The sequence below is a fragment of the Gymnodraco acuticeps genome, unplaced genomic scaffold (assembly GCF_902827175.1).
Source record: "Gymnodraco acuticeps unplaced genomic scaffold, fGymAcu1.1, whole genome shotgun sequence".
Taxonomy (NCBI): domain Eukaryota; kingdom Metazoa; phylum Chordata; class Actinopteri; order Perciformes; family Bathydraconidae; genus Gymnodraco; species Gymnodraco acuticeps.
In genome coordinates, this window is record NW_022990822.1 from 281,839 (window position 1) to 299,353 (window position 17,515).

General features: G+C 42.3%; 1 protein-coding gene across 1 annotated transcript in view; it reads left to right on the forward strand.

Moving 5' to 3' along the window:
• rev3l (REV3 like, DNA directed polymerase zeta catalytic subunit) overlaps positions 1-17,515 on the forward strand; it is a 104,093-nt gene that overhangs the window by 40,710 nt on the left and 45,868 nt on the right. Inside the window, exons 5-9 of the mRNA XM_034232846.1 lie at positions 2,668-2,797; positions 3,184-3,278; positions 4,423-4,527; positions 5,775-5,859; positions 8,071-8,186. Coding sequence (XP_034088737.1) covers positions 2,668-2,797; positions 3,184-3,278; positions 4,423-4,527; positions 5,775-5,859; positions 8,071-8,186 — 531 coding nt within the window. The remainder of the gene's footprint in view (positions 1-2,667; positions 2,798-3,183; positions 3,279-4,422; positions 4,528-5,774; positions 5,860-8,070; positions 8,187-17,515) is intronic.

A 17,515-nucleotide genomic window follows, 5' to 3' on the forward strand; every position in this document is an offset into this window, starting at 1 on the left:
CTTCCGACTAAAGCAGAGAAAAGAGGCTCCAATGCCCTGTACAACAAAGACCCTGAATAACCCCCAAAAGAGGGACCCCTGTTTCATTTCCTTCTCCCTGCAAGCTCAAACTTGAAAGCAAGTTGTTAATCTGGGAAGGAGTGGGAGAATGATAAAAGGGACTGGCTTTGTATAATAGGCCAGTTTGAGGTGGTAGTGTGTTTAAATGTTCAATACACTGCCTCGACTGTCTTCTCAAAAACCGTTCAACTGTCAATACTACATGTAGAGTATATCCTTGATCAAACGACACAGCTGTTCATACCTGCTCAAGCCTGGTTCACTACACAAGTGGTTCTCAAACCTTTTTCAATAATGTACCCTCTTTGAAAAAAAAATGCAGCCAAGTACCCCCTGATCAGCGCAAATACTATTTGTTTGTGGAAAAAAACCTATATAAAGAGGTACAGTACAGCGCTGCACCATCAGTGTCTGATTTATTAAAACAACAACCTTGTAACTGAGAAACACTTAAATGCTACGTTTCAAATGTTTACAATCCATCACTAAATTCATGGCAAACCAATTTTAACATCATGCAATAACACAGACGACATTAGTTGCATTGAACTGATCTTTTTAATAAGTTGTAATTACAATTTAGTGAGAAGTGCAGTTATTACACTTCGCGTTTTGAAATATGTGTAACTCTATTAATATAAAACCCACACTGCTCAAACTTCGTTACTTTTCCTAAAATTGGTATTTATTTATTTTGGGGCGTGGGGAATGAAGAGAAAAAATATATGAGCATTTATACCTATAACCGCTCATATAAACAAATGCATAATGCTGCTCTATACTTTGCGGCCACACCCTGTTGCCAAGCAGCGCTTATTGTTTAGGTGTCCTTTGATAAGCAGGCAGTCATATCATTAGCTAGAACTAGCTAGATCTGATCGATATGGCGTAAACGCGAGTGAAGTCTAATCTGACAGGAGAGAGAGATCAGAGATCAGATCAGCTGCTGCTGACGGAGACACGCAGCTCTGCATGATCACCTGCAGGGGTGAGCGGAGCAAAACACACACTAAGAGTTAGAACATCACACTTAGCTATTTGATCTACTCTGGAACTAGCTAAACTAGTTATAAATATGTTTATTCTTCACTGTCGGGTCACTTATTACAGGTTCAGCGAGCTGTCAGGAGAGGGAGAGAGACCGCTCCGTTTATTTCTCCCGTGTTATTATCTAGAATTACTGTAAACTTTTGAATAAAGTAGTTAATCTACTATTAGTAGTTTGCTTAAATGTATTACTTATGTTGTTTTTCTTCATTAACATAAAATAAATCTCACGTACCCCCTGCAGTACTCCAACGTACCCCTAGGAGTCCGCGTACCCCCATTTGAGAACCACTGCACTACACTGTTTCCAGAGTTGGGTGTAACGCGTTACAAAGTAACGCGTTACTGTAACACTAATACTTTGTCGGTAACGGTGTAGTGTAACGCGCTACTTTTATAATTCAGTAATCACACTACAGTTACTAACATTGCCCGACACGCGTTACTTCGTTACTTACTACAAGTCAGTCATAATCACACTGACAGACAAGAGGGGTTTCCGCCGCAGGTTTATATGAATACGTAATCTGCGCTGTCCACATCTCCACGTGCAGTGCTGCATAAACATGGCTGAGTCAGCGATAACTCTCGAGGGGTGGAGGTATGCCCATTACTTTGAGTTTGTCCGAAGAATAGACAGGAATGTGACGGTGAGGTGCAAACTGTGTCCAGGCCAGAAGCTGTTATCCACTGCTGTAAACACCACGTCAAACCTCAACAAACACCTGCAAAGAACACATGCTAAGGTGAAGCTACCGCACAGCTATTTGTTGTTTGTTTATATCACGGAGTCTGTTCTTCTTCTCTGTCTTCCGTTTGTTGCCTGTTTTGAATGACAAATACACACTACCGCCGCCTGCTGGTAAGGAAAGTTATTGCCACTCACGCAATGCGCAGTTCGTACGTGCTCCGCGAGTAAAGTAACGAGTTACTTTATGTAGATAGTAACGAAGTAGTGTAATGTATTACTTTTTTTTAAAGGAATATGTAATATATTACATTTTTTAGTAACGACCCCATCTCTGACTGTTTCAAATACTTTATCTTATTGTAGTTCTGACCACCATCATCCTCACTAAGATAAGAGGAATTCTGCTACAAAAAGGCCAACTTAGACAAACCTGAGGTTAGCCTAGCTTATTTGGAATAAAAACACATTATTATCCTCACCTAACCATTGTAAACTCCAATTACGATTCATAATCCAATTTCCTGCAATGTTATAATGTCAACAAAACTAGGGAAACCCACATCGTTTTAAAACTAGAATATTTCCTGAATAGCATTTCACCAGCTACAAGATTCATTTCAAGAACACCTGTCTACCACTTCCAAAGAGTTGAGCATGGCGGTTCATTCTGACACGCAAAGAGAAATCTTAAGCTTTTTCCACAGTTCTGAGATTACTTTCTCAATCATTGCAGATGATTAAATTATCCCACTTATATTTGACATCACATTTACCACGTGAGCAAACTGTATATTGTTTCATAGTCTTGCCAGGTGATGACAGCTCCTCTCAGAGTGTACAGTACCAGGTTCTCTGCTGTGTGTTTGCAGGAGACGCAGCAGCAGCCCCACACAGGCACACTCCAAGCATCAGTCCTCTGAAGAGCCCCTGCACCTCCATGCTCAACGACAGCACCCTGGGGGGCACTTTTGTCCGCTGGGAGGAGAGCGCTCTGCCCTGGTAAGTTCTCCCTCCAGTCTGTCAAATGAAGGAGCTCTTACTGAAATGCTGATACCCCCTAATAATAGCAATAACCAACCTTGAAGCTAAAATATAATTATATATCATTTCTCTAAACCATTTAATCTTGTCTATGCAGTTATTCCCTTAAAAAATAAGTGGTACAACATCATTTTGTATAGGATGCCTTGTAGCATTTTGTTGCTACTTTAGTATGATTCGTGTGTGTGTGTGTGTGTGTGTGTGTGTGTGTGTGTGTGTGTGTGTGTGTGTGTGTGTGTGTGTGTGTGTGTGTGTGTGTGTGTGTGTGTGTGTGTGTGTGTGTGTGTGTGTGTGTGTGTGTGTGTGTGTGTGTGTGTGTGTGTGTGTGTGTGTGTCCACTGCAGCTCCCTGATGTTGGATGAGGTGGAGAGGCAGAGCACCTGTGAGCTGGAGGTGGATGCAGTGGCAGTAGATGTCCTCAACCGCCTGGAAATTGAAAGTAAGATGACTGAGGGTGTGACTCAATGTGAGGTGAAAGGTGGTCTGCTGAATCCTGAGTGTTGATGGTGCACCTCGTCTGGCTGACTTTCACTCATCTCACACCATCTCCACATATCAAATTCATGAGACACAAACACTGTGTGGCGGGGATAGATTAAGCGAGACGAGGGAATACAGGATGGAATATACAACATTTAAACAAAACCCATTAAGCCCATGGCATTATCTGACAAAGCTATCCAACAGATGCAACCACTGTTTCTGTGGGGTTCTGCTCCTTTCTGCACAATATTAACACCTAATATTAAGTCACTTTGTCTTTGCCTTTTGTCGCAGTTTTCGAAATGTTCAGGCAATATACATCTGGGTTTCATCATGGGCTTACTATTTCTTACTTGCAGTCTTCAGAATAAAAGGAATTCTGATTCTGAAGACTGTAATTAAGAAATATGCCCATTCTTGTACTTCTAAAAAGATTTTAAAAGGAAGAGTCCAAACCAAAGCTGAAAAACATGGCATGCTTTAATGAACAGAAACACTCGTGTTGTAGGCTATCGTCTCCCTCTCTGGGAACCACAGAAATGTCCTCGTCCAGGGTTTCAATCTGAACCATGCTCTTAAAGAGACAGAGTTTAAAGTCACAATGTGGCTTTTTGCCTTTTTTATCCCTTCAGCTGAAGCAGGTCAGATTGGCAGGTAATCACGAGGCTGCAGTGTTCTGCTGAGTCGTGGTTTCTTGATAAAACATTCACACATTGGTACGTACAGCCGTTAATCTTTTGCTGGGATCTGAAGCCACAAGTGTGTTAGAGCTTTAGAGAGCAGCTCAGCGAACATGTTAACCAGGCTGAAAGTATTGTTCATGAGTGAATGTGCATGGAGGCTGGAAGTATGCAGCCACTCCTCATGATTTAGACCAGGCTGGATGCAGAACTGTAATCCACATCAAGCATCTGGTTGAGAGTGAAGAAAGGAGAGAAAAAAGGCCACTCCAGGGCAGGCAGTGATGGGACTCATAACAGACTGTCAGTTATGCTTAACATTACACTTTGCCTTTGTTGCAGGTTAAACGCTCTTCATTGACAGAGGTACAGCATGATAGTTCTGTTAGCTGACACTGTTCTGCGACTCCCCTCTGTCAGATCAGATCGGTAGGAACCCGGGCCTGCAGGCCATCTGGGAAGACGAGAAGCAGAGGAGGAGAGAGAAGAACCAGGAGTCCCAGATGGAAACCCCAGAGTCCCAAGGTGAGCAGATCCTCAGAGTCTTTGCTGTGCCAATAAGATCAGAACACTACTTTCAAAGTGACAGAAACCTACGAGAATGCTTTTACTTTAAAGAATAAGGCAAGCTTTTTTTTTTTATCAACGTGTCCCATAAAGATCATCACCAACAATTGTTTCTCAATACTTGCTGACTTCCCTCTATGGAAGACGTACATTTTTGGGTCCGTAATACCGTAATAATGTTTTTTTTTTTACTTATGGCCAAATGATGACATAATACAGCTGGTCATTGTACTTTGTAGCTAAATGTACTCAACAGGAGGATATAGTGCGTCTCTTGGGGACTATTTCCAGCTGCAGATTAATCCACATTTGGTTCACTTGTGAGTGTTTGTGGCAGCAGGACAGTGTAGATAGAAGCCTGTGTGTGTTTGAGTGAAAGCAAAGCCCAGTGTGTGTTCATGGTGCTAACAACAATGGAGTCTAAGACACTAGCCAGGGGATATAGGAGTACATCACAGATCATGATAAAAACACTCACTCTAAGTTACTGGTGGCGATAAACCTGGAAATCCTCACATGACGGACAAAGTTTGTCAAACTGGAGAAGTGAAAGGAAAGCTTGATGTAGTATCATGTTAGAAGGAACAGACTCGCACAGTTGGACCTTTTGATTTATAAATATTTAAGATTGTTTGATTTTCACAAATACAAGATGTGTGTCCTGCGCAAATAATAATAATGCCAAAGTGATAATAAAGGCTGCATTGTTCCTGTTCACGATGACATCACAGTTTACAGCAGGCTGCTGGTTTCACTTTGACCTGCTGCACTTGACGTGCTTCGATAAAATCAGGGACCAACGTTTGTTTATGTTTCCATTTGAGTTCACTTAAGCAATGTATCGTGTGTTCATAGATTTCAGCAAGAACACACACACACACACACAAAGGGAGTTGTCATGGAAACAGTGTGATATGATCCCAGGCCATCTGCTCTGTTGTGATTAAGCATGCTTGCTTTACCTGTGCAGGGCTCTCAGGTCTGAAAGAGAGAGGGAATGTGTGATTCTGTGGTTCAGTGACGGTATGCAGAGTCACACCCAGTAATGTTAAAGTGATAGAACTCCACTGACAGGCACCACTACTGCAATACTTAACGACAATTATCCACCAGAATTTGAGGTCTGGAGAAACTCAGGAATCTTTGTTTGCAGTTTTCCGGGAATAATGAATGCACATTAAAATCGTTTGTCTGATGTTTTCCAGATCGTAGGTTTGTCACTTCAACAGAGAGCGAGAAATTCTTCATGAAGAGAGTCGAGGAGATTCTGAAGGAGAATGATTTTGACGTGTAAGTTCCTCTTCTTTCCTCCGATCAACTATCGCTTTTGGACTGATGGAAATCAGATGTTTCTGAACGCATTGAATCTAATAGTTGTTCTTGGACATTATCCCATTTCACTGGCGATTGCTACTCCCTGGCAAGCAGAAACAAACACAAGATGCTTCCAGTCACATTAGTGAGCCCCAGTCTCAGTGCACATGCATCCAGAGCTCCTCATCTGGGAATCTTCATAGAGCATGTCCTCACCCACCCTCTGCTTGCAGGGATGGAGAAAGTGAATTGCGAACAGATATTTTGAGGGGTTGTAGTGTGACATGATGTTGATGAGATAGCACTCATCCTTCTACTCCCACCATGTACAGGCAGAGTATTTCCTGTTAAATAAAAGTACAGTTGCTTGGCAGCCATGCATTCCTCTGCACCAGATCCAGATGGCTCCCATTCACTAACCTCTAATATGAGACAGGAAAAGAGGAAACACACACACACACACACACACACACACACACACACACACACACACACACACACTTAGTGCTTGGTAGTAAAATGTGTTAATTGCTGCAGAATCTCCTGTTGCCTGCCAGGCTCGCTCCCTCGTTGCCTCTAAAGTCGCTTGCTAGCAGACTAATTAAGAGACAGGCAGACAGTGGCACGTGGATGCTTTGTTCCCTGGAGCCCCCCCCCTCTCATTGAGCCGCAGAGCAGACTCTGAATGACGATGAGACCGCTGCAGCAGCATCTTTCTGGCTGGCAGCCCAACCTCAGAGCTGCAAGATGTCAGCTGATTTAAAACTCTGAGAACATTGATTTCACTGGAAATAATGCTGCTAAAAAAGACTGGTGAAAAAATAAGGTGTTTCCCCTTGTCATAAGCGAAGCATCTGCCAATAGAACAAGTGAACATTTGCTTTGTAAGATTTCTTGAAATAAGATGGGATATTTAGTAAATATCCCATCTTATTTCAAGAAATCTTACAAATAAGTTTCCCCCGACTATTTACGGGGAAACTTATTTTGAGCCATATTTTGCAGAATCAGGAAATGTTGTGTTACAGAATAAGCCAGAAATGCTCCAAAGTGTTCTATGTTCTGATTAGTTGGTGATTTCCCCCCCCAAAAAAAAAATAGAAAAAAAAATATGCTTTCAAGAGTCTTTGACTTTAAAGATACTTAAGATGCATTGTCTAGAAACAAGACCCTACTGTATATCTCACTGCTTGATACTTCTTAAGTTAAGGTCTTATGTCAAGTGTAAAGACATATTCTGACTAGATATTAGAGGTATAAACTTGGCAAATCTTCAAGTTTTTGTAGTGTTCATGTTCTCACATGTGAGCGGCTGCCTGCTGGTTTACATTTGAATATTTCAGGGTCCCTCAGTGGTGAGTTGCTAGTCGATGCAGTAGGATGGTAAGGAGAGCGATCTGGAGGGTTGCTGATCTGCAGCTGCCCGCCCCTTTTCTGTTAACGTTTGCTCCACAACACACACACACACACACACACACACACACACACACACAGCTGTCACACATCACCTGTGTGTACACATACAGTACACACAGAGGGGGGTCAGGTCTCGGCCTCTGTGTGCTTGTTCTGAGTATTTGCTTAACTTCAACTGGGTGTCTTAGCTTAAAGACTGCAAGCAGCACTAAAATGATTTTAAAGATTTTAATAAATTAATCAAAGTTTGGGTTTTCTGTGTTGCAATGAATAGTTTTCCCTGAATTCTTGAGCTGAAAATCAATAATTGTATCATGTGAAAATACAGCAGGAATGATCTTCATGACTCAATTTCAGTGTCTCTCTGCTCAGGACACAATAGGCGCTTTCACACCAAGTACTTTGCCGTACTTAGCATTATTAGCATTAGCATTATTAGCATTAGCTTCATCAGAACTAAAGAGTTCTGATGAAGCTAATAATGCTAATGCAAGGAAAATAAAATGGCAGCTTCACAAAACTTTTTGGGAGTTTTACGGGACGTGGTTTGCAATCCGCCCAGCCAATCAGACACAGGAACCTTTTTGTCCCATGAAAGTAGCTGCTCTCTAGCAGGGACTAAAAAGGGGGTAAAAAGGTTCTCATGAACTAAGTTCTAGTTCCGGATTTTTTTGGTGTGAACGCACATTTTCGGAACTATATCGGAACTATACTGGGAAAAGTACTCCGGTGTGAAAGCGCCTAATAGACATGTTCTTCTGTGAGTGACAGGGAGGACCAAGAAGACCTTCTCAATGAAATGACTCTCCATTCAGCCCCCCGGACCCCTGAAGCCCAGCCCTGCACCCCAGCTAATGCTGTGGAGGAGCACAGGCCCTCCCAGCCAGGTAAGGCCAACCGCTGAGAGCTGCTAATGCTGAAATACTGTCTCTTTATTGGAGAGTTTAAAGGTCCCATGTCATGGCCATTTCTACTGATCCTAATTCCATTGTTGAGGTCTACTAGAATAGATTTATATTGTGCATAATGTTCCAAACTCACATTGGTTTCTCATACAGCATCTCTGTAAAGTATGTGTATTCACCGGTATTCACTCTCTGTCCTAAACGGCTTGTTGGAGCTCGCCCCCCTCCCTGTGAGCCCAGTGTGCTCTGATTGGTCAAGCGACGTGCAGCTGCTCGTGAGGCGCAGACAGGGCTTCCATGTCGGTGATAGATACAGCGAGAACAAGCAAAACTCATCCTGAGCACACAAACACTCACAGCCGAAGTAAAAACAATAAGTGTGCCTTGATATTGAGTAAGAAAAAGGTTTATAACGCTGTGAGCATGGGTCTGCGGAGAGCATTTCTCCAAGAGGGGTGGCGTAGTTTCGGGCGACGAAGACTGCTGCTCCTGGGGCGAGTCAGGCGGGAGTATGCTAGTGTCCACAACGGAGGGTCACGTGATGTCCCCATCTGACCTGTTGCTACTGTCTGCAGTAGATGCAGTGTTGCTGGCGTTTAGTGATGGTTGCTTTAACCATGTTCGTATAAATGATTATCCACAGATGTGTGTCACTGCTGAAGCACTTTGAAATGATGCACGCGCAGCGGAGCAGGTCACGCGCACCTGAAACAATTTGTTGTTTGTATTTTTCGCTCCGTTCTCTTTTTTGAATAGAGGGTGCATAACATTCAACTGCCCCGAAGATCCCGACGCGAAGCCTGAAGGGTAAACACCAGGTTTACTAATCTACCCGCACAATTTGTCTCTGGTGTCGGAATGTCTCGCTATGTTAGTACATTCTTAAAAAACAAAACACCATTTAATTTCGGGTTAAAATGTGTTGTAGCTGCGTTACTGGGCATTGTGACAGGTAATATATTACCCACATTTCATTAGTAATGCGTTACATTACTTCGTTACAGCAAAAAGTCATATATTATTTTGCAAAGCGTTACACCCAACACTGCTCCCTACAGGGTGTACTTTGAGGGTGTTTGACTGCAGACCGTTTACATGCATTAAAACCTTCACAACACACAAGGGGACGGGTAATAACCGGAAAAGCATGACATGGAACCTTTAAAAAAGAGAAGATCATGGTCGTCGTGATATAATAACATCGTTTTGACCATAACTCACGAATTCACACAAATGTCTAATAGGATAGTAAGATGTAATTCTAGTTACATTTAGTTTGCCACTGTGCCCTCATTCTTAAAAGAAAGTCTATTATTAGTCTATTATTAGGGCCCGAGCACGAGAGTGCTAGGACCCAACGGCGTCCTAGCACGAAGTGCAAGGATACCTATTGTTATTCGTGGAATTATTAGGGCCCGAGCACGAGAGTGCTAGGACCCAACGGCGTCCTAGCACGAAGTGCAAGGATACCTATTGTTATTCGTGGTATTATTAGGGCCCGAGCACGAGAGTGCTAGGACCCAACGGCGTCCTAGCACGAAGTGCAAGGATACCTATTGTTATTCGTGGAATTATTCTTATTTTTCTGCTGGCGTTTCCTGTTTTTGAGGCCTTTAGGACGCTGAAAAAGTTGTATAATTTTGCACAGATTCCAGAATCGGTGAAAACTACAATATTCTGGACTCAATGTGTTCAAATTGTCCAACATGCTCTCTAGCGCCACCTATGGCCATTTCCGTTTTTGGAAAGATGTACAAAGTCGCACCGTAACTCCAAATGACCTGAAATTTTTCACACTTACTCGGGTGGACCTGCTCTACATATAAGGTCCAAGTACCCGTAAGCTCCGCCTACTTTATTTTTTTTTAAATTAGCATAATTTGAAAAACAGTTAAATATTCACTTAAATTTCAAATTTTGGTTTTTCAACACCAAACTCAGTATACAGTATCGCCGGAGGGTCAGACACATTATCGTAGGAAATGAGCATGTTCAGTCGATAAATGTGGCCCTCATTACTCTAAACGTGTTCGCAAAAAGGCGGGGCTTAGATAGAAATGCTCATAACTCATCAACAATGTACAAAAAAAACACACATTTTGGTGGTAATGTTCAATCTGTATTGGGGAATAGGCACAACAAGTAATTTCCATTTTGGACCATAGGGGGCGCCAAAAACATGACAAATGTATAACTCATGAACTGATGGACGAAATATATATATTTTTTTTTAGACATACTCTGGGGATGAGTATGGACTTATATTTAAATTGTCACAACGAATGACAAATGTGGGCGTGGCCTGTACTTTTTTTTTATGACGATGTGCTAAAATGTGTTTCGGTACGCAAAACTTGGTACACACGTCACAGCCCACGACCTTTTCAAGAATGTAAAAAAAAAACGTAATTTTTCTAAAATACTGCTCACTAGCGCCCCCTATTGTGTGGTAGTCTCATAGTTTCTCAGAACTTCACGAAATTTGGCACAGACATTCCTCATGGAATTGAAGACATATTTGTACATACATTCCATTAGCCCCGCCCCCCCAACAAGTCGGCCATTTTGAAATATGTGCGTTTTTCAGCCATTTTAAGCACATTCTTGCACACTTCTCCTAGGGGAATGATCGGAAAAAATTCCAATCCAGGACACGTTCAGCCCCTATCCAATATGAAACTTAATTGAGAAGCACATTTTTGAAAAATTACTCGTGGAGGTCGTAAGCTAACAGCGAATACACCATTTTTGACGATTTACATGTCGCAAATTACTCCAAACTTCTCGGATATAGTTATTCCGATATTCACGAAACGCTGTATACATATTGCTATTATGATTGCACACATATTTCACATTGCCTTCCATTAGCCCCGCCCCCCAGAAAGTGGGCCATTTTGAAAAATGTGCGTTTTTCAGCCATTTTACGCACGTTCTTGCAAACTCCTCCTAGGGGAATGATCAGAAAAATTCCAATGCAGGACACGTTTAGCCCCTATCCAATAGGATACTTAATTCAGGAGCACATTTTTGAAAAATTACTCGTGGAGGTCGTAGGCTAATAGCGAATATACCATTTTTGACGATTTACATGTTGCAAATTACTCCAAACTACTCGGATACAGTTGTTCCGATATTCACGAAACGCTGTATACATATTGCTATTATGATTGCACATATATTTCAAATTGCCTTCCATTAGCCCCGCCCCCCATAAAGTCGGCCATTTTGAAAAATGTGCGTTTTTCACCCATTTTACGCACGTTCTTGCAAACTTCTCCTAGGGGAATGATCAGAACAATTCCAATGCAGGACAGGTTTAGCCCCTATCCAATAGGATACTTAATTCAGGAGCACATTTTTGAAAAATTACTCGTGGAGGTCGTAGGCTAACAGCGAATACACCATTTTTGAAGATTCACATGTCACAAATTACTCCAAATTACTCCAAACTACTCGCGTATACTTTTTCCAATATTCACGAAACGCTGTATACATATTGCTATTATGATTGCACACATATTTCAAATTGCCTTCCATTAGCCCCGCCCCCCAGAAAGTCGGCCATTTTGAAAAATGTGCGGTTTTCAGCCATTTTACGCACGTTCTTGCCAACTCCTCCTAGGGGAATGATCGGAAAAATTCCAATCCAGGACAACTTCAGCGCATATCCAATGTCATGCTACATTGAGAAGGAATAGTCTTTCGCTCAAACGGGGAGCTCGTAGGCTAACGGAGAATGTACCATTTTTGACCCATTATATGTCAGATAAGCTACTGAGCCCTGCCTGTCTGCCTGGCACATCAACTCTCACACACACACACACACACACACACACACACACACACACACACACACACACACACACACACACACACACACACACACACACACACACCCTAACCCTAACCCTAACCCTAACCCTAACCCTAATGTTTATTTGTAGATATCTCCTAAAGCCTACAGATAAAGTGTGACATGTAGGCCTGTTACATTTGTTATTGAGCGATATATATTATACACACTGTTCTGCTTTCTGCACTGCCCTCAGCAGCTGTTCTCACTGTAACATCACCTAACATCCAGGGGACATGTGATTAGTGAGTAAACAAACGGTAAAGGGCAGAAAGTCTGATGCACATTTGATCATCTCAAATAACTTATAATCACAACGGGAACAGTTTGCAGAGCTGTGCTTCGTTTGACAGAAGTCCAGCCATGCGTCACGCCTCTTTTAAACATCACTGTTGGCTGAAATCGTCTCAGGAGAATACTTCAGTGTACCCTCGGTTATAGCTCCTCCAGAGACACTCCTCTCTCCTCTAAATCAGTGTATCCTCGGTTACGGCTCCTCCAGACAGCCTCCTCGATAATCGATCCTCGACGACCCTTTAGAGAAATTTGTTTTCCTTCGACATCCGTTTCCGGGTCGCTGCCGGAGCACCTGGGAGTCTGGGACGCGAAAATTAGAGAAATGACAAACGGCTCATTTCCCAGGACTCGCGCACGTCTGCTTGACGCCGGGACGACCTGCCGCCCTCCCCGACAGGCGCACGGACGCGAGGGCCCGCTCATCACTGCGCGCACAAGTGCGACCGCAGTTTTAATTATTATTATTCCATATTTCAATGCTTATTTTCAGGCCTTTAGGATGCTGAGAAAGTTGTATAATTTTGCACAGATTCCAGAATCGGTGAAAAATTTGATATTCTGGAGTCAATGTGTTCAAATTGTCCAACATGCTCTCTAGCGCCACCTATGGCCATTTCCGTTTTTGGAAAGATGTACAAAGTTGCACCGTAACTCCAAATGACCTGAAATTTTTCACACTTACTCGGGTGGACCTGCTCTACATATAAGGTCCAAGTACCCGTAAGCTCCGCCTACTTTATTTTTTTTTAAATTAGCATAATTTGAAAAACAGTTAAATATTCACTTAAATTTCAAATTTTGGTTTTTCAACACCAAACTCAGTATACAGTATCGCCGGAGGGTCAGACACATTATCGTAGGAAATGAGCATGTTCAGTTGATAAATGTGGTCGTCATTACTCTAAATGTCTTCGCAAAAAGGCGGGGCTTAGATAGAAATGCTCATAACTCATCAACAATGTACCAAAAAAACACACATTTTGGTGGTAAGGTTCAGTCTGTATTGGGGAAGAAGCACAAAAAGTAATTTCCATTTTGGACTATAGGGGGCGCCAAAAACATGACAAATGTCTAACTCATGAACTGATGGACGAAATATTTTTCTTTTTTTGTAGACATACTCTGGGGATGAGTATGGACTTATATTTAAAGTGTCACAACGAATGACAAATGTGGGCGTGGCCTGTACTTTTTTTTTTATGACGATGAGCTAAAATGGTTTTCGTTACGCAAAAATTGGTACACGAGTCACAGCCCACGACCTTTTCCATAATGTAAAAAAAAAACGTACATTTTCAAAAAAACTGCTCACTAGCGCCCCCTATTGTGTGGTAGTCGCATATAGTTTCTCAGAACTTCACGAATGTTGGCACAGATATTCCTCATGGAATTGCGGACATATTTGTACATACATTCCATTAGCCCCGCCCCCCAAAAAGTCGGCCATTTTGAAATATGTGCGTTTTTTATGCATTTTAAGCACATTCGTGCGGATTCCTCCTAGGGGAATGATCGGAAAAATTCCAATCCAGGACACGTTCAGCCCCTATCCAATATGATACTTAATGGAGAAGAACATTTTTGATAGCTCAATCGTGGAGGTCGTAAGCTAACAGCGAATACACCATTGTTGACGATTTACATGTCGCAAATTACTCCAAATTACTCGGATATAGTTAATCCGATATTCACGAAACGCTGTATACATATTGCTATTATGATTGCACACATATTTCAAATTGCCTTCCATTAGCCCCGCCCCCCAGAAAGTCGGCCATCTTTTAAAATGTGCGGTTTTCAGCCATTTTACGCACGTTCTTGCGAACTCCTCCTAGGGGAATGATCGGAAAAAATCCAATCCAGGACAAGTTCAGCCCATTTCCAATGTGATGCTAAATTGCGAAGGAATAGTTGATCGCTCAAACGACGACTTCGTAAGCGAACGGAGAACTTTCCATTTTTGACGATTTACATGTCCCAAATTACTCCAAATACTCGCGTATACTTTTTCCAATATTCAGGAAACGCTGTATACATATTACTATTATGATTGCACACATATTTCAAATTGCCTTCCATTAGCCCCGCCCCCCAGAAAGTCGGCCATTTTGAAAAATGTGCGTTTTTCAGCCATTTTACGCACGTTCTTGCAAACTCCTCCTAGGGGAATGATCAGAAAAATTCCAATGCAGGACAGGTTTAGCCCCTATCCAATAGGATACTTAATTCAGGAGCACATTTTTGAAAAATTACTCGTGGAGGTCGTAGGCTAACAGCGAATACACCATTTTTGACTATTCACATGGCGCAAATTGCTCCAAACTGGTCGCATATAGTTTTTCCGATATTCACGAAACGCTGTATACATATTGCTATTATGATTGCACACATATTTCAAATTGCCTTCCATTAGCCCCGCCCACCAGAAAGTCGGCCATTTTGAAAATTGGCCGTTTTTCATGCATTTTAAGGACATTTCTGTAAACTCCTCATAGGGGAATGATCGGAACAATTCCAATCCAGGACAACTTCAGCGCATATCCAATGTCATGCTACATTGAGAAGGAATAGTCCTTCGCTCAAACGGGGAGCTCGTAGGCTAACGGAGAATGTACCATTTTTTGACCAATTATATGTCAGATAAGCTACTGAGGCCTGCCTGTTTGCCTGGCACATCAACTCTCACACACACACACACACACACACACACACACACACACACACACACACACACACACACACTACTGTTAGTCCAACACCGCCCTTTGCTGGCGGCATATTCATTACAACTACACCTAACCCTAACCCTAACCCTAACCCTAATGTTTATTTGTAGATATCTCCTAAAGCCTACAGATAAAGTGTGACATGTAGGCCTGTTACATTTGTTATTGAGCGATATATATTATACACACTGTTCTGCTTTCTGCACTGACCTCAGCAGCTGTTCTCACTGTAACATCACCTAACATCCAGGGGACATGTGATTAGTGAGTAAACAAACGGTAAAGGGCAGAAAGTCTGATGCACATTTGATCATCTCAAATAACTTATAATCACAACGGGAACAGTTTGCAGAGCTGTGCTTCGTTTGACAGAAGTCCAGCCATGCGTCACGCCTCTTTTAAACATCACTGTTGGCTGAAATCGTCTCAGGAGAATACTTCAGTGTACCCTCGGTTATAGCTCCTCCAGAGACACTCCTCTCTCCTCTAAATCAGTGTATCCTCGGTTACGGCTCCTCCAGACAGCCTCCTCGATAATCGATCCTCGACGACCCTTTAGAGAAATTTGTTTTCCTTCGACATCCGTTTCCGGGTCGCTGCCGGAGCACCTGGGAGTCTGGGACGCGAAAATTAGAGAAATGACAAACGGCTCATTTCCCAGGACTCGCGCACGTCTGCTTGACGCCGGGACGACCTGCCGCCCTCCCCGACAGGCGCACGGACGCGAGGGCCCGCTCATCACTGCGCGCACAAGTGCGACCGCAGTTTTAATTAGGGCCCGAGCACGAGAGTGCTAGGACCCAACGGCGTCCTAGCACGAAGTGCAAGGATACCTATTGTTATTCGTGGTATTATTATTATTATTCCATATTTCAATGCTTATTTTCAGGCCTTTAGGATGCTGAGAAAGTTGTATAATTTTGCACAGATTCCAGAATCGGTGAAAAATTTGATATTCTGGAGTCAATGTGTTCAAATTGTCCAACATGCTCTCTAGCGCCACCTATGGCCATTTCCGTTTTTGGAAAGATGTACAAAGTCGCACCGTAACTCCAAATGACCTGAAATTTTTCACACTTACTCGGGTGGACCTGCTCTACATATAAGGTCCAAGTACCCGTAAGCTCCGCCTACTTTATTTTTTTTTAAATTAGCATAATTTGAAAAACAGTTAAATATTCACTTAAATTTCAAATTTTGGTTTTTCAACACCAAACTCAGTATACAGTATCGCCGGAGGGTCAGACACATTATCGTAGGAAATGAGCATGTTCAGTTGATAAATGTGGTCGTCATTACTCTAAATGTCTTCGCAAAAAGGCGGGGCTTAGATAGAAATGCTCATAACTCATCAACAATGTACCAAAAAAACACACATTTTGGTGGTAAGGTTCAGTCTGTATTGGGGAAGAAGCACAAAAAGTAATTTCCATTTTGGACTATAGGGGGCGCCAAAAACATGACAAATGTCTAACTCATGAACTGATGGACGAAATATTTTTCTTTTTTTGTAGACATACTCTGGGGATGAGTATGGACTTATATTTAAAGTGTCACAACGAATGACAAATGTGGGCGTGGCCTGTACTTTTTTTTTTATGACGATGAGCTAAAATGGTTTTCGTTACGCAAAAATTGGTACACGAGTCACAGCCCACGACCTTTTCCATAATGTAAAAAAAAAACGTACATTTTCAAAAAAACTGCTCACTAGCGCCCCCTATTGTGTGGTAGTCGCATATAGTTTCTCAGAACTTCACGAATGTTGGCACAGATATTCCTCATGGAATTGCGGACATATTTGTACATACATTCCATTAGCCCCGCCCCCCAAAAAGTCGGCCATTTTGAAATATGTGCGTTTTTTATGCATTTTAAGCACATTCGTGCGGATTCCTCCTAGGGGAATGATCGGAAAAATTCCAATCCAGGACACGTTCAGCCCCTATCCAATATGATACTTAATGGAGAAGAATATTTTTGATAGCTCAATCGTGGAGGTCGTAAGCTAACAGCGAATACACCATTGTTGACCATTTACATGTCGCAAATTACTCCAAATTACTCGGATATAGTTAATCCGATATTCACGAAACGCTGTATACATATTGCTATTATGATTGCACACATATTTCAAATTGCCTTCCATTAGCCCCGCCCCCCAGAAAGTCGGCCATCTTTTAAAATGTGCGGTTTTCAGCCATTTTACGCACGTTCTTGCGAACTCCTCCTAGGGGAATGATCGGAAAAAATCCAATCCAGGACAAGTTCAGCCCATTTCCAATGTGATGCTAAATTGCGAAGGAATAGTTGATCGCTCAAACGACGACTTCGTAAGCGAACGGAGAACTTTCCATTTTTGACGATTTACATGTCACAAATTACTCCAAATACTCGCGTATACTTTTTCCAATATTCAGGAAACGCTGTAT